Here is a 23,630-nt window from a genome sequence, read left to right on the forward strand (position 1 = left end):
ATATAATGAGAACAAATTCATCTTTGCGTACAACTGAACGTGAGATGTAAAGGGACAAAGCTTTTCAGGTTTGGTTGTTCTGAGGCCTGTTGACATTTTATTTCCTTTTCTCAGTCACTCTCCGAGCCTTCTCAGCGTCTTTGCCCTTTGCGTGATTGTGTCTCGTCTTCCTGGCCTCCCTGTCATCCTTCCTGCTGGCGTTGCTACTTCTGCCGATAGCAAAACGAAAGAATAATTTAAAAATGGACATTAAAAAAAAGATAAAATCACATTCTTTTTTTGCCATTACTTTTTGGAAATGTGTGACTTTTCGACCTTTGCGATGTTTTTCGCGAGGCGTCCTCTTCTTCCTTCTGCTTCTTTTTGCCGGCGACTCCTTCAATTCTGCTACGTTTGTACTCATAATCTACAGAGTCCCTGCGCTCCGCCAGCTTCTTCTCACTGAAACAAATAAGACACCAGAATTACTGTAGAAAACATACGGCTAACAGGTAACTACAAATTGTGGTTTTCAAATTATCTCATTTACTGAAAGGAAAACAAATACGTTTTTGCTGGCAAAAAGTAAATTACCACTATAACCAAAGTATTTTTGATCAAGTTTCTAGTGCAAATAAATGAGTAAACATGACATAAGATAAAATTAAGTTACAAGTAGCGTTTCAGGAAATACATGAGCATGTTTTAAGTCCTTAATATAGATTAAAAAGTGCTAGTTTCACTGGCACTTTATTTCACTTGTAACATAAATTAATTTTGTGATCGAATCACGTCAACGACTACATCGTACATGTTTACGTTACTCTCCAGAGCACAGATAAAAATGGTAAAAAACAAGCAAAACACTGAATTTACTTGAAACCTAAGACTTTTTCAGATAAGGAAAACAATAAGGAAAAAGTAAAAGGCCACTTTGCAACTGTGTTGGACTAAGAGCAAATTATATTTAATCATGTATATCAGTCTAACAAAAAGGAAAGATGAAGAACTTTCATGTGACATTCAGCTTTTGTGTTCACGCAAATAACTTTCCATTCAGCCGGACGAGTAAACAGAGGCAACTAATGCTGTTTACTATTGTCTGGGTGAAGGCTACAAAAAAACAGAGATAAATAAATAAACTCAAATGTCATGACGGCTCCACAAATGAGAGTGTTGTCATGCCATTTGTCTAGAGAGCCAGACCTTCATTTGTTGGTGAACACAGCTGTGAGCTCTCAACTGGGGGAATAGAAGTAAACACTTGAAGCTGACAAAGTTACATAACAGGTCACTGCCACGGTAGGGCACACACAAAAAAGCAAGTGCATGTGAAAAAAGCAACCAAAAAGGAGAATTCTGCGCGGGGATCAAATGCGTTTTTCGTGGCACAGTGATTAATGAAATGTCAGTCGCAGTCGAAGCCGACAGGAACTACTCCGAAAGACTTGCAGCCGTAATTGCAGCAAAAGGCGGTTCTAAAAGGATTCACTCGGGGGGGGGTTATGTGGATGAAAAGCACATTTCTACATTTTTATTCGTAAAAATGCATAAAACCGTGTCTGTTTTCTTCCACTTCACAAATACGCACTTTATTTGGCTGTCGGTCGTGCTTAAAAAGTGCAAGAAGTTTAAAAAGGAAAAAAAAAAAAAAAAACAGATTTGTAAAGACCTTGAAAAAAGTGGGACCTCATGCAGCAAACTCCACATTACACTGGTTGAGAGACACAGGTTGTCAGTCCAACATTCAACTAAATGTTAGACTAAAGTTACCTTAGTCCTAACCGCTACATCAACAATTTTGGTAGAGCTGCATGCAAGGTCAAGCATGCATCATAGATTCATAACTCAGCTGGGCCACTGCTCCCGGACAAAAGGGCACAACTTGCCTGACTTTGTGTTGAAGGGAGCAGTGTGTCACATTAAGGCCTGAAACAATTTGAAAAGAGGCAAAAATGAAAACAGATGTCGGTGTAGGAATGCGCTGAGCCCAAGACGGGCCCTGAAGCCCGGATGAACGTAGCATATGGCACAAAAGCAGCTGATGGAAATCTTGAAAGTTGCTTTTCTCGTCCTATGCTGGAACATGTCAGGTCTCCTGAATCTGAAATAAAAATCTCAAAAGTAAATCAAGTTAGAGTTTCCATTAAACATCATTTTCGCAAAAAGGCAAGGACATTATTTTATTTATTTTTTCCTGAAAGACATTTTTTTTTGTCTAGTTTTTTTTTTAGTTATATTAATTCAATAAATCAAATTTTTTTGTTAGATTTTTTGTAGGTATATTAACTAAGTAGATAAATATATAGAGTAATTTATAAATAAATACATATAAATTTATTAATGAAAAAATTGTAGGTATATTAACTAAATCTGACATCTTGCTAACTGATATTAGCATTTGTTACTTAGGGTTACCACTGCTGTCATATTGTTGTTGATGAGCTGTGTTACATTGTACTTTACAACATATTCCAATAATGTCTCCAATGATGTTCGCATCAAGCAGGACTTACATCAGCAAATTAATTACACATGCATTTTTTTTGTTGTCATTTTAAGCTAGTTGAAGAGTCTTTCAGTTTGATTTGCACCATTTTGAGTGAACCAATGCCACATAAATGAGCGAACCCAGATGAAAAATGGGTATTGGATGTCACTGTTGTCTCCCTCACATGTGGCCACATGTGTGCAGGAAAGCGTTGATAAGACAGACAGAAGTGGCGCCAGCGAGAATGAACTCCATTCACAATCCAAGGCCCAGATTTACAACCGCATCGCAAGTATTGACCAAACGGCCAATCGGGTGCTCAGCTGATGCCCATGGAAAAAAAAAAAAAAAGGTAAGCTATGTCAAAGATGTGTAATATATCACAGTGAATTTTAGCCTCGCGTAATGCATTATTGATGGCGATAAATCAAGGGCCGGCTTTCGTAATCGCAGCCAAAAACCAAACACAGCCTGAACCCTAAAATCAACCAGGGCAACACCTACTGGGCAGTAACTGATGTGACTCAGCGCAAGAAATGCAGGCCAGCGAGCGTAAATCTGCCATGCGGCATCTCCCCTCATCCCTTCAGTGAACAATAAGAGTGGCTACCAACAAAGAGACGGTTTGCTCCATCTGCTTCTCTTCATTTCTCACACAACTTATTTCCAGTTCTTGGCTAAAAATAGCCCGAAACGCAATCATAAATCAAAGCGGCTGAAAATATGCAACTTGTGCCATGAGCACATGCGTGATGCAGGAGTCAAGACCACGCGAAAGGGAATGTAGGGCAAACTTGTCAGCCGAGGGCAGATTGTGTGAGCGGCACGCTCAACCAGGCTGAAGGGATGAGTCCCTTGTGGCATTTACATCAGAATGAATACGAAGCAGCAGTGGTGAAATCTCCTGAGTGTTTCCATAGTGTCTGTCAAGCACATGCGACTCCTGTTCCTCCTGTCTTATGCGGTTAGCCCAACAGCTTCACAGCTGTCCCAGTGTCCTGCTTTTCACCTGACCCACAAGGCCGAGGCTTTAGGTATAAATACGGACTCAGCGATTTAAATAGGAAACTCCCTTTCTGTCAGTTAGGGGTGGGGGAAAAGAAGGTGGAACAGTATGAGAACAATTCATAGACATGGTATGTCCAATTGAACTATTTAGCACTAATTTGGATGACATCTGACAAAGCAAGTGTGGCAAGCTAATAAAAATTCTCACAGCAACTTGCTCAAGCTTTTTAAGGTTTGCAACCACAAAACATTTTATGCGATTGACTAAGACAGACAAGCACTTAAGTGTAAACACTTGGGCATGGTCTCTAGCCGCTTTGCAATGCCAGAAAATAACGTTTCTGGATTTTGAGTTGGCCGTTCCAACATACAAATGTACTTCAAACCTTTTCGTTGTGTCTTTGTCCCTCAGCTCTAGCCTAAAGTCTGATGCAGCTCAATCTATTCCATTCTGCATGATCTTACCATGGTGCGCTGGTGATGATGTTTAGTGTTTAGTTTTCCAACTCGCATAGCATTTTGCATGAAGTAAAGAAGGTTCACCTGACAAAAGCTGCTCTGAAGCTACACTGACTCTTTGCTGCTTCTCTGAGTAACGTCAGTCAGCCACCCAGTTTATACCAGCAGCTTTTCAATGTTGTAAGAGGGTTCTCAAAGCGCAATAAGATGTTCGAATGTTTGGCTGAAACCTGAAATCCGCAGTTTTTATAATTTTACTTAAAGGAAAAATAAACCCATGTGTCATTTTCTTTCCACTTCAGAAATTTCCCACATTCAAAAACACACGGTATGTAATTATTATGAGAGATATTTTTTTCCACATATTTGTTAAAACTGTCACTATATCATGATAGTATGATGTGAGACAGATAATCTGTGAAAACAAGTAGCTCCTCTGCTTTCTCCCAGTGATAACGACAGAAAGACAAGAGGAGGGTATCAGAGCTGACAATCATGCTTGTGTTCCTGCTAAGACCCTCCTCCTGGCCCTGATTGGTTGTTCTTGACCGGAAGTGGTGCAATTTTTCAGATGGCAATATTAGCTGCAGGAGGAGATGGAGGAGTTTGATTCTATCAGAGATTACCTGTCTCATATTATTCTGTCGCCTTACTAGACACAGAGTGCCAGCGATGAATGAGAAGGAAAATGTGAAATTAGACAAACTCCTCTCATCTCGGACCTTCAGAGAGGAAGAGACCGAACTCCATCCAACAGAGCATACTTGCATTTGTATCTTGACTAAAATGTGTTTTTACGTCTGTTTATTACCTCATTTCGCAGCCAATGTTCTACATATGTTGGCACTCACTTCCCCTCGCCTTGTAATAGTCATCAGGACTTGCAGCTCTTTTGCAATATTTTTTCTTTTCTCCCCCCACAATAGTTGTATATTTTTCCACGACTCTCCCATGGTTTATATTTCAGTAATCAATTGAATAGCTGGAATGAAAATCCCCTTAGTTATGCTGCATGGAAACAATTTGGCTTGGTTTATATGAATTATTTCTGCACTTGATTGGGCTTCACGCTTTGAACTTAGCAACACAGAAAGACCTTTAATCTGATGCTCTGCAGTCAAGCCGAAAAATTAAAACTTTTCTGATGCCAACATAAATGAAATCCTAAGTGCAATAGTTGTTCCTTTTCTTGTTTAGTTCTCTGTAAATATTGAAATCTCCCCTGGAGAAATGTTATCTTCCTGTAAACATGCACAGATCGGTCATAACACTGACAGGCAATGTGTGTGTGTGTGTGTGTGTGTGTGTGTGTGTGTGTGTGTGTGTGTGTGTGTGTTTTGTTTTGTTTTTTGTTTTTTAATAAATCAGCTCTCAGAATAGTCAGAATGGACAACACACAGATGCAGGTCGGGTTAATCATCTTATCTGGACATTATGTTACGACTGACCGGAGTACATCTGCATACTTTATGTGCAAAAGAGAAAGAGGCAGACAGGCAATAGATTTATGCCAGGTGAATTGCATAACTGGTCCATCAGAAATAGATTCCTGATGGATGTTGCCTTATCCAGATCCCACAGCTGCTCAGCAGATTCGCATTCATCTTTTGTTCGAAGCATCCATGAATGAAAAACGGAAAGAATAGGAAGAGCAGAAGGCACCCTGTACTATTACCGCACATTATAAAAGAAAGGGAATTTAGACATAATCTCTCCAAATCAAACATACAGAGAACTGGTTCAATTCCTCGAGACCCACCTGTGGCGTGACAAGGAAGACCTCTGTTTGTCTCTGTCACTGCATCGCCGTCTGTTTTTGTCATGGCAGTACTCTCTGTCTCTGTCTCTGTCTCTGTCTCTGCTACGCTGCTGCTTTATGTAGCACTCCCAGGCTTTGGCACTATCAACCACTGCAAAGTCTGAGGACATGTTCCCTGGGATTAAAGATGAAACAGGAGGGATAAAAAAAACCAAAAAAAAAAACAGACAGAATACCAGGGAGGGACGATAAACAGCAGAAGCACGCAGCTGCATCAGTTCTACTTAAAGATGTAAATGATGTATTTTTGTAAGTCCCTCTAGTTGTTATTTCCCTTTCTTTTGCTATGGAGGCGTCTTCAAACAAAAAGTTTTACAAAAGAGGAAAAAAAAAGTTTTGAGAGAATATGTAGGGCATGAATCAATGAAACCTTCAGCTGTGCCAAATTTGCCTTTAGATCCTGAACTCTAAATCAGACATTTTCATAAGCATAAGCAAATGTTTCTACCTGAGACAGATAAAACCGAAGAATGCATGGAAGCATATTAATAAGCAGAAGATTATAAAAACTGTTGGCATGACTGTCATATTTATGTTAAGCTTTTAGCGATGTAATGGAAATGCTCTTTTTGAGGGTGGGATGATTAACATCAAAATAATAATAATTAAAAAAGTATTATTGTCAGTTTTCTCTAATCCACACAAAGTCAAATTAAAACATCCACTCTGACAAAAATATTGAAATCACGACATCTTTCTTTGAAAAAGATGTTTTATGCAAAAAAAAAAAAAGAAAAAAGCACACCTTTGGCAAAAAACAAACAAAAAAAAGGTATTGTTTTAGGAAGGTGACCATTTGCATTTTTGTAGCCAGTTTCAGGCATAATTCTGACTCAATGTTAGAGCACTCTTCTGAACAGAATTGGCAGGGTTTTGTTTATTTTATTTGTTTATTTTTTATTTTATTTCACAGGCTTTTGTTTCAGAGCACAGCCCACAAATTTTCAACACAACTGATGTCAGGGCTTTCCAAAAGCCTGAAATCAACTTACGGTACTTTTTCTGTTCCAAAACCAGTATTATGTGGTTTTATCCTGTTGAAACAAAGAATTGTATCCATGTTTATGAATCTAAAGAACCTGGAAATGCTGGAGATGAAAATAAAACAGAAAAATGGTTTTCTTTTTTCATACGCCTCTCACATTTTCTATTAGAACGAAACGTCTCAATTGAAAAAGAACCATTTTCAGTCTGCCAAATATTAATAATTTTAGGCCTAACTTTACGCAACGATTCCCCACATGGTAGTCGTATCTCCAGGGTACATGCGTCGCTTACCGGGAAAACATGGATACAGGGAAGTCGAGGGCTCCTGGATGTTCCCAACATTGTCGCTGAAACAGAAAATGAAAGGCAGTTTTAAAAGAATAACTTTAACCAGATATTCCCCTCACCATAACTGCACTGCAAACGGTTCAACATCTGCCACTAGTTGTTGACACACAGTACTCCTTGTGCCATTTGCTTTATGCTGCACTCCAGACCATTGCTATGATAAAGACAAACAGAGTGAGCAAACAAATTCGCCAGCGAATCGGCTGAAAAGAAAATAGAGCACAACTCTGCATTATGATCAAAGCACTTCTCCAAATGTGCTGCTGTGTTTTCCAAGTGTTTGAAGTGACTGGCTCGTTGTCAAGGCTCAGTGTGCGCCAGCCAACCCGTGGAGGATGGATGGAGGGCATATTACGGATACTGCTGGATCTTCTGCCCTCCACATGGCTTGGACGCTCAGCGCTTCCACCGGAAAACTTCCGAGAGCGCTGAGGATGAAGTTGAATTTGTATGAAGCTCAGCCAGCAGTATGAGTCCAAAGCGCGGTGTGCAAAAGAAAAAAAAAAAAAAATCTAACAGTCCAAGATACCTAAAATGTATTTTTATTATTTCAGGCATTAGCAGATAAAGGGTTGCTCATGAATGGAATATGGTGAATGAAGCAAAGATGGATGTAGACGGGGCATGTGGTTCACAGCAAAAACCTGATGGAAGGATAAAATGAAATCTGGACTTAATGTTGCAGTAAAGTAAAAACATTCTGATATTGAATGCCCTATTGAACATATATCACTGCAAGTTCTTGCAAAAACTATCTATACTCCTACAACTTTTTCACATTATGCTGAATTAAAACCATAAACTTCACTTATCAGGAAACTTGAGACCAAAGCAGCAGTTTTTACTAATATGTAACAGCTAAAACGGTGACAACTTGCATTGATATCAAAAAAGAAATTTTTCACTAAAAAATAAAACATTGTCAGTGGGAATAGAAACAGTGACGTTGAAGTCTTATGAGACTTTCATTCTACGCTCCCACCGCTGACATCACACTACTCTGACCGCATGGTTGAACAGAAGGCTATTTCATGGACAATCCGCTTTTCCATTCATCCTCTATGTCTACCTGCAGTCCAGCGATAGAAGGCTAAGGTTCAAAAACCGCACAGGTTTGGGGTCTTGTTTTTATGGTTATTGTCCTTATTAGATGTATAAAACAACTAGCGGTTCAGTTTTATTCTAAAATATCCTAATTCGCGACCTACACTTCAAAGATGTGCATCGTAGCTCATTTTGGCCTGGGGGAGAAAAATAAAAACTATGACATCCTTAGAAAACTGCTTCCATTTTTTGTGCTAAAAATGGAAGGAGTTTTCTTCTTTTCTGCTCTGAATACCACACCTTCTGGACTACATTTGCAAAGGAGTTTTGAAAACTATGTATTGTTTCTCATCCACCCAGTATAAAGGAAGACTTTGCTTTATCTTTCTGAATCTCAATTAAGTTTTTGTCTGTAACTTTCCAAAATGTAAAATAAACTAATTATTGCATAATAAAATCCAGACTGAATGTTTTAGGTAACTATTTTTTTAATCTTAAGTACCTTAGCATTGAATTAACTATTCTAAACTGTTCTGTGTTTGTTTCAAAGTGATTACTTTGGGGAACTTGCAAGTAAATTAGAATACTAATCTATGATAGATCCTTGAGCACACAATGCAAAATGAGCAGGAGAAAAATTCGGAACAGATCAGAAATTTAAATAAAACACTACCTCTTTTGAAATATGAAAGACAAAACTGATCATGCAGATAGCATAACAGTATAAAGTAGCAGTAACATAAACTTTTCTGAAACATGGTCTGAATGCAAATGTATTAGAAAAACATTTGTGAGGCAGATCAACACTTTTCAGGTATTTCTGCTCATGGCAGAAATGCCTGAAGTTCCTCATATCCCTCAGCTAAAGTAAGGCAGAAACTATTCTGCTTTACTGTACATTTATTGTCCTATTCTGGACAATAAATTTACATCATCTATTGGTGTAAAGAATGTACATATGAGTCTAAAAATAAAAAAAATAATAATAAGAGTGGGATGGGAGGTAACAAAGGAAGTGATTCATGAAGGCACAGAGGAGATGGCTGGCAGAGTTCATAGGAACAGTAAGTCCCTGGAGGATGTGAGGATTTGGCAACTGGACTCAGATGTGAGAAGAAAAACATTTTCAGGACCAAGTCCAGAGTGAATTCAGGAACACGTCAGATACGGCAAATTAGGAGATAGGAAAAGAAAAGTGATTTAGGAAAGAAAGAGACAGGAAGCTTTAGAGACAGACAAACATGGAGAGATTGAGACAAGCTGGGCACGACGACATCCAAAAGAAACAAACCTACCATCAAACAAAACTGGAGAGGGACTGGATTTGTGTCCGTATCGGAAAAAAATTAAATAAAAAAATGAGGGAGTTTGGGGTACAACGTGGCTCCCATGTGATCTTAGTTGCATAAATTAAGAGTCAAAGTGTGGGAGTCTGCAGACAGTTTATGACATAGATCAGACGAGCACAGTGAGCGATGTCCTGGATACTGATAAACAGGAGGCTTTTGGCATAAACAAGCTTTTAATCAGATTTCTACCTTATTTGGCGATTTGTGTTAGTTTAAGATGAGCAACAGCATGCACTGAAAAATACCATCAAGCTAGAATGTGAGAGAGCACTAATTTCTTCTTCTCTAGTTCTGAAAAAGACACTTTGACTGTTTGAGAAGTCAAAGGAAAGTATTTATTTATTTAATTGCTCTTATTATAATTGCTTCTTTCATCTAGGTCAAATCTCCCGATCAGTGAAATCATTTTCTGGTACTGTTCCTGTTTCATCTACAGTCTATATACTGATGCTCCAACAGTGTATGTTCTGAGAAAACAAACACGTCAGAAATAATAAACTCACCTGCTCAGTGTGTTAGTGGGGGACTCAGATTGGTAAAACTGGAAAAGTGAAGCTGAAAGGAAAACAAAAATACGTAAATAATGTGCATCAAGTCAGGCTCATGCGAGTTCACAGACTTAAAAAACTAAGTATTTTAGTTTGACGTATCTATAGAAGCAAATGATAAAATAATGCAACTTTTAGACGAACTGCCTCAAAATTATTTGAGCTTTTTTCAAACTTTGGCATCTGGTTTTTCCGGAACTTTGAGAGTTCCTGGAATTTTGCAACCTTAACCAACATAGTTTAAAAAAAAAAACAAAAGGGAGAAAACAGGGATTCGCTATTTTGTTTGTCTGTTTAAAACAGCAAATATTCATTAAATGTCAGTCTATAAATTATATTCACATTATATGGTGTATTTAAGCGTTTCTAAAAGTGTTAACATTAGATTTAGCAAACAAAAGGCAACAAAAATGTGTCTTTTTGGATACATGAAGTATATCAAAGTTGTTGTTTTTTCCCTTTTGAGTTTTGGTCCTTAATTAATTGAAATATGACTTAAAAATTACCATCCTCTTTATCAGACTGTGATGCAACAACAGCTTACTCATAACCACCATACCACAGACTGCTGCAGGACATAATCCTGCCCACAGTCAATGGCGTCTACAACAACCCTTTGAATACAGTTATATCACATGAGTTCCCACCACATACGGTTTCCCTCTGGGATTAATGAAGTATTATTAAATTGCACAAGTCACACCAGACCAAAAGTAATGCAGTGCATACAATCTCCAGAGGGAGGGAGATTAGAGTTGCCTCCAAATTTAACATCAACAAATGTGGCAGGTCCTAATCATCAACTGCACAGAACGCTCACTTCACAGTTAATTGTCCAACTTGTGATACAGCTCACATTTTACGAGAGCTAGCAAAACAATCAGCTCCAAATTACAAACACAACGTGCAGTGAACAACAGCATTGTGTACACGATAATCAAGAAAAAGCCCAGGCATATTAACATCTTGCTATTATCCTTTCTTTTTCCCGCCCACCCACCCCCAATAATGTCTCCTAACGTGAGAATAGCTTGGTGCAGCTTTTTGAGATAAAACACAATGAAGTACTTGAAACAGAAGGAATAATTATATGAGCCATTACACAAATCCTGCACACTGCCCCGAGGACCAAGTTAACCCTTCATGTGAGAGGAAAAGTAGAAAACACTTTCTATTAAAACAGACGAGTCGCACAGTCGAAGAGAGCAAGCGTACGAGATCTCAGACATATGGAAACACGCTGGAAGAACATAGCTTTTTTAAAAATGCTCACAAACTTCTAAGTAGTAGACAACAAAGTTAAAAGTGTAGCGCTGAAAGCCTTCGGGCGATTCCTTTAAAGAGAGCTCATCAAAAGACAGTGTGATTCATCTAGAACATGCACCTGAGCCAGCTCAGCAGAAGATGATGTCACCATGTGAAACACCTCATGAATACTGACCGCCACATATAAGAATGATTCAAAAGTTCTGAGAAAAAAACAACAACAAGCAGTACGTGCCTCTCATAATTGCACACAGACGTTAACGTGCATTTACATTGAGCACCAGCCTGTTCACACAAATGCAAGCAAAGTTAGCGTGAGTGAGTAACTGCTTCTACCTGCAGTGAGCGTTTGATAAGGACTGTACTTTTATGCTTGGCAGCATATGAGAGAGCTAATGGGTATGGGCTAATGGCTGCAGACTGTGTTTGCGTGGCTCTCTGTCTCATGTTAATGTTTCACAGAGGTGCAGGCTGAAGACTCTTAGATGGCGCTGATATTTCACTGTGTAGACCAACACTGGCTGCTTTCCAGAGCAGAACAATACGCAAAGATTATGGTGCCACACACTCTTAAACTCTTGAAAGGGTATCTTGTCTTCCCTTTACAGCTGTAAGTTTTTGATAGCTGGACGAAGAATTTCTAAGGTCTAAAAAAATCTCAATTCCTGCATTTCCGACAGCAGTTCCTAAGAACTAAGGAATAAAATGTAATGTGACCACTCAAATTCCCAGTGCAAAGATGAGTGTGTAGAAGATTCGTACACTTTTCAAACTTTTCCAGCAACACACTTTGGACATAAAACACTACAAATGAACAAAGTAGACAGTTTTAATAGACTATTTTATGATACCATCCCTCCGTATCACCAGCTTTGCACTAAAGAGATGAAAAGGGCAGTCTAGAGCATTCGGTTACTCAGATCTGCTGCTGTTTTTCCTTTGTCAAAGTAAACACTGGCATGGTGGAACATAATTTTTTTTTCCATCTGTTAATTTCTTAATTAAGAGATTACTTCTGTTTTTAAGTGATACTCCCGTTCAATCTCACTGTTTTCCTTTACAAAGCTCACCAAGTTATTGCTTGAAGAACATTTATATTAATATGCATTCTCCATTTCATCCAGCAGACAGTTTCCGGCTCAGTGTTTACCTATTAAGTGACGCTTCTCTCCGAGGTATTGCGGCCATTAAATCTCTGTACTTTTTCCTTTAGTATGAGGCGTGTTCTTGGAACAGTACTGTGTGTCTCTTCTCTAACCTGCGGCTAGTCACAGCAGATGGTTGCTGATACTTTGTTTGGTCCTGTTTGAAGTGGGGCTAGGCATTTATTGCATTGTCAATCATTTTTTGCGACACAGTTCTTATCATGGCAACAATTTGATTCATCGCTGCCATGATGAATTTTGATTGTTGATATTTAAAAGCCACCAAAGCAGTTTGTACTGTTAGGATTGTTTTTTGTTTTTTTTTTTTTTGTTTTTGCAATATTTTCCACTCTTTGTCCAATGAAAGCATCAATAGATATCAATACATTTGGAAATATGATTAAATGCAGTTACTACTTTCAGGTTAATGATGCAAATTATTTTTTTAGATCAGTATTTAGAAAAGGAGTGATAAATAGTTTTTATTTTCACTTTTACTCATCGCAATAGTACCACAAAATATTATGATAAAAATTTAAGTCTGTGTCGCCCAACCCCAGTGTTGGAAGTTGTTTTATTACGTTGCGTACTACTCATTAAGAATTTCAAATTATTTCAATTAATTTGGCAATACTCTTCTGCTCACTTTAATACTTGGACCAAAGGTAGACAGATGACAGATCAGCACTAAAGTGGGTCTTGTCATTGGACATTTGCTCATGTTGCAGCCTATGCATAAAAAAACACAAGCTTAGCTGTGGTTAAGCTCTGCAACTTTCCTGACTGTAGTGACCTACTAACCAGCTGAAGAGTCCTGTGCTCCACATTTGAGTGACACAGGTACAGCTTCAGGTGTAACTCTGTAGCAACACATTTCGATAGCACAATCTGCATCTATGTAATGCACCTGATGTGACCTCAATGAAAAACAAAAACAGAAAAAAGCCCCCCAAAATGGCTCAGTCTTTTCCTCTGCTCTGTTCCCCACAGCCAGTCTGCTCAGCACATTTCTCGTGTTACAATATGCACACCAAGCACTTTGCTCTTTTTTTCTTTCATTATTTATTTTTTCTATTTTTTTTTGCACAGACTATTTTTATCACGTTAGACATTTGCGAGGAGGCTGGGCCAGCGACTTAAAGAACACGAGTAGCCTACGCAGAGAAACACACACACACAAAAAAAAGACTTCCAATATACACTTCAAAGCTATAGTGTTTTCTGTTCAAAGCTGCAGTCAGCAGGATGCTTGATATTTTGGTTGCATTACCAGCCCTGGCATGGCTTTGCTGCACGATATGGGGCTCACAGGATGAGGGGTAACAGAGGGGTCTAAGCTGCAGTGTTTCTATTTTGGAGCCTTTGAAGGGGGAAAAAAAATTTATATCCGCAGCTGTACGCTTTTTGCCAGGAAGTCCTTCTGGATTTTTATATATATATATTTTTTTTTATTTTTATTATTTTTTTTAATCTTATTCACTCCAAGACCCAAACGGAAGTCCAGTGACTGACAGCCCTCGCAGACCACCTCCTGAACAGAACTACAGACACCTGGCCGACTATAAACCTGCACTGCAGCCCACACAATGCCTCATACTTATCAGTGTTCACCTCTGTGCTTTTACTCCACAGGGTTGCATATTTGGACATGTGTTGCAGCTTCACAAAAACACTCTCAGAGCACCATTAGTCATTTGTGCAGCTGGATGATGAGTTATGTGGACAGCAGGAGGTTCCCCTCGGGCCCCGCTCACCTAAACAACCTCTGTGTTCAAACTAAATTTGATCCATCTGCTTTTTTAAGTGACTTCATTTGTGTGTGTCGGCAAATTAATCCCAGGAAACAAACAAGTAAGCATCTGATCATAGTGTGAAGGAGTACTTTCATGCATTTGTAGGTACAAACATAAAGGCTTTTCAGCATGGTGACTTACAGGGTGGAGGCACAAATGAGAACACAGTGCGGACGTTGACCGAACGTGGCATGTCGTAATTGGTGACGGTGTCCTTCTTGTGGGAAATCCTCATTACTGACTGTAATCCAACAAACAGCTCAGTTACAAGTAAAAAAACAAAACAAAACATGCACACTCTTGAATATAGAGCTTTGAAAAGAAAACAAGGATCACGCAAATAAAAATAAAAATGGAATTAAGAAACCTTGCCGCTTAATCTCCCTCGCAATTTTACAAATTAAAGTCAGAGCCCTAAATGATTTCAATATTCAAAAGCAGTTTTCAACCTTTTCTTAAAGAAGAGCAATTAAAACTTTTTCAGATATTTTTTGTTTAATTAGAAAATGTTTGAATTTTTCATGTTGTTTCAGCAACAGATTGGAATGCTTATGCACAAATAAAACCTGATCAATACTCACAATGTATAAAAAGACACTGACCTTTTTGCTTACTGTTTGTCACTAAATAGAATAACCTTTCTTGTTTTGAAGGAAAATTAAGACAACCATTATTGAGTCAATAAAGAGTCCTTCATGTAGATATTATTTTTATATTGGAGAATTATCCTCGGTACTGTCCAAAACCTCACTGTGTTGTTTATCTCACGTGTTTCATCTTTTAATAACTTGTTTTGTCTGGAAGCCCAATAGATTTGGAGCATTACAGCTTTCACTATAGTGCTTCATTTGATATGGTTCATACATAAACTCCTCATGCGCTATCATAGAGCTCCATTGATGGAGGCTCCATTGATCAGCTCATCTGAATGGAGATGGGACAAATTTGTGCTAATATGGAGTAGCTGTGTTTTCTTGAGTTAAAATCGCTTTGGTTGTCACTCCTATCGTAGAATCGTTCCACTGGACTCAATTTAAACTACTATTTCCAAAACTTGTCAAAACTAATGTGTTGCATTTGGATTACTTTTTATGTTTTGATCATTTGAATTTCTTAGTTTTACACGTGGCCTTCCTTCTGCATTTACATCACTTATTTTTACTTAATGAGTAATAATCTGCACTAGTTGTATTGTTTCTTTCTCTGAGCTTTTTGGAGTTTCATGACCATATCATAAGATGTGCTCTGTGAACAAAGGCAGATTTGACTTGATGCAACGATAGTTATAAAAGTGTACTGCAACCTTGTGGAGCTAAATGTTCTTCACAAAACAACAGAGGTGCTGCATCCGCATCCTTTTTCCGGAAGGGTCGGGGGGATCAGATCTTTCTCTTTAATTTGTCATCCATCCGTGGCTATAAATAGCTTTGGAGGCTGTGTCTTTTCCCCTCAATACACAAATACACACACACACACACACACACACACACACACAACACACACACACACACACACACACACACACACACACACACACACACACACACACACACACACACACACACACACTACCTGAGTATCTTTGGCTGCATCGGTGCGACAAGGGCGTGCTTTCTCTCTGCTTCTCCTGCTTCTCCCTTTGCCTCCACGCCTAGTGGTCTTAGCTTTTCTTCGTCTGTTGATCGGGTGATAAAAGGCGTACAACATGACGTACATTTACGTAACAATTATGCAGTACAACACCAAAAAGTTGGTCACTGAAGTTTTTTTCTCCCTCCAAACAGGCTTAAATCGTGAGCATATGTTAGGCTGATGTGCACTTATAATATATTAAAAACACCACATTAGTTTAGCCTAATCCTCCTCTCAGTGCCCCTGCATCAATCCTCCACTGGTCCATTAATGCATTAAACCTCCTTATCTGGGTCATTTTGTCTTCTTCTTACAACAGTCCCTTACTAACTGTGTGCACCCCCCATGTACACGCATACACACCCACTCTAAAACACCAGCCCCTTTCAGAGAAAGACACACACACACACACACACACACACACACACACACACACACACACACACACACACACAGATAGGACACTACTAACCTCTTTCTGTCACTAGAACTTAATCAAAGGAAGAAGGAGAGAGGATAAAACACATACAAAACGAGAGTAACAGTTATATCCAATGGCAGCTCATTAATGAACAGTTTCCGGCTCCTTGGTGTCTCTTTTCATCTTTGAAGGAAACTTGCACAGTTTAGCAAGTGCTTTGCTCCAATAAGAAGGCTATGAAAATATTTTTTTCCTATATTTTTATGAATTACATATTCAAAAATGTGATCCAACTGCTAAACGGTGTTAAGAAAAGTGCATCACGTGCAGGATTGGGCTGCGTGAGTCTGCAGCACGCTGCAGTGTGACTTCCTGCATCCCTTCTGGTCCAGCTCTGTCAAACGGAGCGGGTTAGAGTCATGACCCCGCGTAGCGCTCAGATTTACTCCCCGAGGGGTAACCTTGCCTATGGTTGAGAACATCATCAAGAATCTTTAATTAAATAATGCGTCCTGCCAGTCCATCCTGGCTGACAGTCAGGCCTGTGTTGAGTATCTTCTTTAACGATCGAGCTAAAGGGCATTTTAGATATTTTAGTATGACCATGGCAAGTAAACAAAACAGAGCCAAAATATGTTCGTATTGGGTGATATATGGAAACAAATGTTAGGTTTAGCTTCTTTTTTTTCCAATTATTGCACATAGAATGTGCTAAAGTAGAACCAACTAATACAAATACGTTGCACAGGCACAGAATATATGGTGAATATGAGGATGAAGAATGTTAAATGTATAAAAATAAGACAAAAGAGTAAGCTCATGTCATCTCGTCTTTACGTTTCCTTAATTCACTATGAACCCTTACTATATTTGGTTTCCGAGGCAATAACTGCCCTGTGTATGTATGAAAGAATTTATTCCATTTCTTCTGATTTTTAATAAATATTTCTATAATTCATTGAAAAAGTAATTTTCTCTATTTCATAAATTTCTTTTACAATTCCAATCCTTTCCTCTTTTGTTGAAAGATCTTTATTTTGCCATGTTCTTATAATTGCTTCTTTGTCTTCTTTTTTTTTTTTAAACCAGCCGCTGACTTTATTTTAGTCAAATATTTGTTCATGTAGATAAAGCTCCTCCCAAGGCATGTTGAGTAAAAACTCTTATTCAATCTCCGGAGCAGCATCTGAGTGAATCATTCCAGCCAACTCCTGCCGGTAAAGCTGGAGAACTTGACAATCCCAAAAGACGTGAAAATGTTTTTCTGTACAAAAGTGCCTGACCAGCTTCAGAAAGTTACTGGAATTTTACAATGCCAAAACAAACAAAAAAATGAAAAAAAATCTGTTTTGTAAGGAGGCTTTTGTAATTGTGAAAAAGTGACTGAATAATAGAAAGGTTTTGGGGGGGTTTTCTACAGTCTCTTTCTCACCGGCTCAGAAGCCTGTTTTCTTTTTTATTACACAAACATTTAGGTTGCTAAGAAAGTCTTAGAGTCTGCCTCTAAGCCTTGTAAGATCATTCATAACTTTGTCAATTCACTGTCATCTATACTCACAGTTGCAACACTGAATGAGATGCTGCTGTGCTAAGTAGGATTAACAAGGATGCACACAATGAGAGCAAAAAAAAAAAAAAACATCTCACTGACCTGCAGGATTTCCTAGATGGTCTGCCTGAATTAGAAGAAGCACACATCATCTCCATTTCATATTTAGCTTGCTCCCTCTGGGGCCCAAGCAGAAACACCAAAGTCGAAATCAATATCTGCTCTGTGTCTATCAATATTGTCCCACAAAGGACAGTTCTCTTTTTGAATATTGATAACACACACTCTTACCATGAGATTAGCGATATGTTGTGCTTGGAATGCTTGGAGCTTAGCATGCTTCATTCGGTACGCCTTCCAGCTGTCTTCATCGAAACCGTAGTTAAAGTAGTCTGTGATATCAGCCCCTAAACATAAAAAAAGTAAAAATGCAGTTAAGAAGTCTTAATATGACTGGTTAAAAAAAATACAAAATGAGATTATATATTAAGTACACTAACTAATAATTTACCAGACTTCCTCCATGGCTTTTCCTCAACAGGCTCCACATCGTGCTTTGGCTCTTTGACTTCATGGATATTCTGAACCGCATCCTCACCTTCCTCCTTTTCACAGCCTGATAAACATTGTCACATTTGTTTCTTTAAATACATTAATAAAGACAAATGCTGAACCTATTTTTCTTTAGTTAAAATGCTGAAGAATAATTGTATTTTATTTATTTATTCATTGACATAATGAATATTTTTTAGAAATATAATCAAAACAATCAAAACGATAAAACACAAATAAACTAGATTTCTCCACCAGGTATGTTTGAAGACTGAATAAAGATTGCTTCTTTTCTTAAACATGCATGCTTTTTTAAGTGATTTTAAAAAGTTTCTTACCAACTGGATCTGTCCTTATTTCAGAAATTAACTCAGTCTTCTCCGGTTTCTGCCCAGAGCTGCCAAGAAATCACATTGATGCCGCTGTTATCTCCATCATTATGAGAAGAACCTGAGCTCAGACAAACACTTTGAACTGGGCTGAGTGCTAACAGCCCCATTTCAAATGGCCCTTTGAAATGGAAGGCTAATGCACTGCGCCTTCTCTCCAGAACATTACGAAAATATATCTAAAAGCAACACCTTGATAAAAGTGGGTTCCTGACAAATAATGCAGGTTCATACATATGTCCCAGAGGCAAAAAACACCCCAAAACAAAACAAAACACATAGCACTTTTAGAAACATCAGCAGTCACCGACTCAGCCCATCAGTGAGAGGTTTTGGATTCTCCCTTCAAACAACAGAAACACATGATTATATTTTGCCTCTCGAGGCAATAAAATAAGGTCTTATTTATTTCTTTTTCTTCAATTAGTACAATCTATGTTTTAAAAAAATCTATCAAAACCACTACATTTCTATTTTAAATTGCTGATAATGTTTCAGTTTTCACTTTGCGTTCTAAATCTCAGCTGTTTAAGGCCTAATTTCAACCAACGCCAAACAGGGCTCTTGCACTTTAAACACAGTATATCATTTCTAAAGCAAATTCAAATGCAATTCCAATGGCACTCCATGCTCCATTTAATCTGAGGGATAAATCCAGCCACAGGAATAATCAATGCTACGCTTGTGCGACTGCTTACATTCATATTTCTAGTACATAAACAAGCGCTCTTTCCCTGGCAGTAGATTTAATGAGCCTGATATATCCATTCACGTTCCAATAAACTGACTTCAAGGCACATTACAGGCAGTGCACACTGCCATCACATGTACTGTGTGAAACTGCAGTGATCGCGGTCAATAATGCAGGATGAACATCGCATTCTATCTGAATACTTTGTATCTATGTAGCAATAAGACGTCATTATGATGACATCATTACGCCTATACTATTGGATTAAACTTGAAAGCTTGTTGATGAATAATAATTTTTGTCAAATTATTTTTTTATACCTGAGAGTAATTAATAACTACATTTGTAAAAAAAAATAAAAAAATCTTGAGATAAACCAGAAAAAAGGTGATGAGTTATAAAAAAAAAAGTTGACAAACTGAGGTGTGAGTGCCAAAAAATAAATTAAGAATCAAAATAGAAAATAAAATCACACAAAGTCCAAGTGTTTTCATTTCGAACTTTAAATAAAAATAAAAAAAAGTCATAGATTGACATCCAGAAGTATCCTGAAAATCTGTTGACAGGTTAGATCCTGAAACTTTAATGTAATTTATTGGCTAGCTCTTAAAGGGTGTGTGCAGCTTTCAATTCCTACAAGTCAAAGCACTTTAAACCTGATCACAGTTCCAACCGCACATTTATACGCAGAAATTTGTAGGAGCCTTGCACAGGGGCACATCAACATGTGGTGGAAGGAGGCTGATGTTCAGATAAAGACAAAGATGTTTAAAGTTCATGAGACGATGGATGGAGTTAATTACGGGGTAATTCTAGAGCAACAGCTGTTCGATCCTGAACGAAACTGGCATGGAAGCCATCTTCTATGTTGGTGCAGAAGCTTATCTGTAGCTGAAAGGAGGCGCTTAGATAAGCTCACCAGGAAAACCAGCTGTGTGCCAGTATGTCCCATGCAGGTGGTGGGAGACAGAAGGACTAAAGGGCTAAAATAACATTACTGCTGGACAATGTATCCCACTCCACTGTAAGACTTTTACAGCTCCCAACAATCTCAAGAAATGTTCATATGCAGGTTGGTATTTGCACAGTTTTCATTTATTTTAAATAAAAATTCTGCTGGTATCTGCACATCTCTGCCTTTCTGGTTTTTATTGTCACTTTTTTTGTGATGCTAATAACTGCATATTTATGTTCAAACTTTGCCCGTACAGTGCAGAATTTTATTTGAATTTATCTTTGTGTAAGGTACTTTCTTTGACAGTCACTTTGCTGCTATCACAATATAACTGTCATACCTTATCATGTACAGAGATTGAAAATAAGAGACTCTGACTTCTGAATATTTTCTTGTGGTAGTGTTGCTTTAAATAGTGTCTTGTTTGCTGCCGTTATAAATAACATACCTATGAGGACTCTGCTCAGTTTCTGTCTCCTTGTCATGGCTGTCATATGTCCCTGAAAGAAACGCATGCATACATGTCATTGGAAGCCAATCTTCTATTAATTGACCATAACGTCACAAAATAACAAAATGTAGCAATTTTGAACTTAGCTACATTGAAACGAGCCGTCGTCCTCATCAGGACCCACGTATTCTGAATCCCAAAAAAACATTTAGGAGAAGATAAATAGCTAAAATGATCCCTGTATTCCTTCCTGTAAGCTTGTAAATAAAGAAAACGGCAAAAAAAGGTAAATTTAGGGTATATGTAAACTGCTGTTTCCTAGGAAAGCCGTCACGCGCAATTGTAACGAACTGTAATTACCTTAACCGCTTAGTTTTCCAATAAAACAAACGTTTAACGTTTGTTTTTTTGTTTTTGTTTTTTTAATAAATGCAATAAATAAATATGGCGTTTGTAAATTTTTGTCGTTTCTTCAGTTTGTGTTGTTGTTTGTGGAGACACGACACTTTTAAAAAAATTCAAAAAAAAATATTCATTTACTCGACACCTCCAACGGTTGGTCTACGGGCGCTGCTTTATCACTATGGCAACGTTTGGGTGACGTTTAAACTCTGCGACCCAATGTCCACGTCACCTCGAAGGGACGTGTGTTTTGGTTTGCTGGAGTGACTTGTCTCCGACAACTCTTCCTTTTACTTACAGCCGACCGACGCTGTTTATGAGCAAAAATGTCAACCGCAGAGGATTTCACACGGCTGCCGCTCCGAATGTGGGAGAAGGTGTTCGCGAAAGTGAAGAAAGCCGTGGTTTTTATGGACGACAGGAGTGCAGAGGCTCTCCACTGGAGTGGAGGGGCTGCAGCCTTGCTGCAAGCGGGAGCCAGGAACGTGAAGCAGTTTTCGAGCTTCGAAGCGTGCGGTGAGAACGAGCCTAAAGCCGTGTTCGTGGTGAGCACTTTGTTAAAGGGGAGGACGGTGGACATCATAAAGGACATCATAACCCTCAGTCACTTCCAGTACTGCGTCGTCTTCACCGCTGTCCCCCACTGCGTGCACCTGTTCGCCAACAACGTGTCCGCGGAAATGGAGGGCTTCCCCGTGTTTGAGCAGTTCGAGGAGAAGCTCTGCGAGTGGATGGGGAACATGAACTACACGGCGGAGGTCATGCACTCTCCTGTGGTCTTCGCCGCCGTGTCGCAGCAGCTGGTCGTGGCGTCGCCGTTTGCTCACCTGTTTCCCCTGCTCCCAGCAGACCTGGAGAGCATCAACGCAAAGCGACGGGAGAAGAAGAAGTTTGGTACTTTGAGCGACCTGGATGGGCATTCGCTTCCGGTGGAGCTGCAGATTGAAATTAAAAGCTTGGTTTCGGCGTTAAACTCCATGTTTGAGGCTGCGGGGATAAGGGAAGAGAGTTTTGCCGTGGGGCCAATGAGCCGCATCATCGCAGGGGAACTGGCCAATCACAATCAAGCGAAAAACCGAAGAAAGACTGCTCCTAATAAAGCATCGATCATCTTTATGGACCGAACAATGGATCTTACAGGTGAGGTCTTGTTTGGGAGCATTTGGGAGTATTGGTCTTCGATATCATTACAAGGACCTGGATAATAAGTTTAGCTGCCAAAATAAAGCCTGGTTCCATAGTGCACTATTCCTTATACCATTGTCTTGTTTTTAAAAGAGTGGGTGTGACAATATGGACATAAGTTTTTTATCGCTATATTTTATTGTGATGACAATGAAAGTCATGATATGAACTATTCACTACTTATTTTTAAGATATGTCTATGAGTGTAAATGTGTGTCACAGCTTTTACAGCCCCACAAACACAAATACCGCTCTCAAAAAACATTCCTCTTGGGATCACACTTTTTTAGGACAACATTCACACATGAACTGTGATGTGTATCACTAAACTGCAAACAGTAACTGCATTTGTAATATTTTCAAATGTACTGATATTTATTGATGATGAAATTTATCACGATAAATGATCAACGATAACAATGACTGCCCAGCCCTAGCTCAGTTGCTACCTGATATACATGAGTCACTTCACCTGTCAGTGTTCATAATGCTGCGACTGACGGCACACAGACCAATGCATCATTATGCATTTAAATGCATCATTTAAAGAGCTTTCTGTGCACGCTCACTCTCCGCTTTCTTTATTCACAAAGGGGCTGTCGGCCATCACGGTGACAACCTGGTTGAAAAGATTCTTACCGTGCTTGACCCTTTGCCTGGTCACGTGACGGATGTGCAAGTGGACATGTTGGAACTCACAAGCGTACAAAGAACTCCTCACTCCCGGAACACCGTGGCCCCTGGCTGTCTTGCTCAAACCCAGTAAGTTGAGTTAAGCTGTATTCTAATTTCTTTTTCTTCTTTTTTTTCTTCACGCACTTTTCAAACAGAACTTAAAATAAGAAAGCTGAATGTGGCATTTCTGTTTATGGCTAATTGCAATAAAATATCAATTTACAGAAGGAAGTAGATGAAAATCCTAATCCTAATCCTAACATATAGATATTAGAAAGGTAGTTTTAAATTCCATAAAACAAAATACTGTAAAGCTGTTAGTTTACAGCTTAAAATTTGATATTTTTGATATGGTGTTGTGTATTTGTTAAATAAAATACACTGTTTACTAATGTACATTTTTTTTGAAGGGATATGAATAGTTTTGCCACCTATTCACGAGGTGTCATTTCCTGTTTTGATCTGCAATCCAAAACCTGACACCATAAATCA

The 23,630-nt window shown here is 38.7% G+C and overlaps 2 protein-coding genes across 4 annotated transcripts in view; one reads left to right on the top strand and one right to left on the bottom strand.

Annotated features, from left to right (window-relative positions):
* Positions 1-14: 14 nt before the first annotated feature.
* fip1l1a (FIP1 like 1a (S. cerevisiae)) lies at positions 15-21,230 on the bottom strand. Of its 3 annotated transcripts, none has more exons than XM_055045807.1 (13): positions 21,027-21,230; positions 20,874-20,925; positions 18,729-18,787; positions 18,350-18,454; positions 18,130-18,245; positions 17,941-18,017; positions 15,809-15,911; positions 14,378-14,477; positions 9,988-10,039; positions 7,035-7,090; positions 5,697-5,871; positions 316-441; positions 15-209 (listed from the first exon to the last, which is right to left on the bottom strand). In XM_055045807.1, the coding sequence occupies exons 1-13, from the start codon at positions 21,082-21,084 to the stop codon at positions 98-100; spliced, it is 1,191 nt and encodes a 396-aa protein (XP_054901782.1). In that variant the 5' UTR covers positions 21,085-21,230; the 3' UTR covers positions 15-97. The 3 variants fall into 3 exon arrangements, with proteins under 3 accessions (XP_054901782.1, XP_054901791.1, XP_054901776.1); XM_055045816.1 differs by having other exon boundaries at positions 17-209; positions 290-441; positions 5,697-5,856; XM_055045801.1 differs by having other exon boundaries at positions 17-209; positions 290-441.
* A 241-nt stretch (positions 21,231-21,471) lies between these two features.
* scfd2 (sec1 family domain containing 2) overlaps positions 21,472-23,630 on the top strand; it is a 108,632-nt gene continuing 106,473 nt past the window's right edge. The window contains exons 1-2 of the mRNA XM_055045791.1: positions 21,472-22,418; positions 23,057-23,225. Of these exons, the coding sequence (XP_054901766.1) occupies positions 21,605-22,418; positions 23,057-23,225 (983 nt within the window). The 5' untranslated portion in view covers positions 21,472-21,604. The remainder of the gene's footprint in view (positions 22,419-23,056; positions 23,226-23,630) is intronic.

The sequence above is a fragment of the Poeciliopsis prolifica genome, unplaced genomic scaffold, assembly GCF_027474105.1.
Source record: "Poeciliopsis prolifica strain line A6 unplaced genomic scaffold, Auburn_PproV2 SCAFFOLD002, whole genome shotgun sequence".
Taxonomy (NCBI): domain Eukaryota; kingdom Metazoa; phylum Chordata; class Actinopteri; order Cyprinodontiformes; family Poeciliidae; genus Poeciliopsis; species Poeciliopsis prolifica.

Excerpts from the sequence above, each read along its gene's own strand:
- fip1l1a (XM_055045801.1), bottom strand. The coding sequence starts at position 21,084 with ATGTTTTTTTGGGATTCAGAATACGTGGGTCCTGATGAGGACGACGGC. Across the intron at positions 18,246-18,349 it reads AAAGCCATGGAGGAAGTCTG|GGGCTGATATCACAGACTAC; the intron begins GTAAATTATTAG and ends TTTTATGTTTAG. Across the intron at positions 18,018-18,129 it reads AACATATCGCTAATCTCATG|AGGGAGCAAGCTAAATATGA; the intron begins GTAAGAGTGTGT and ends CTTGGGCCCCAG.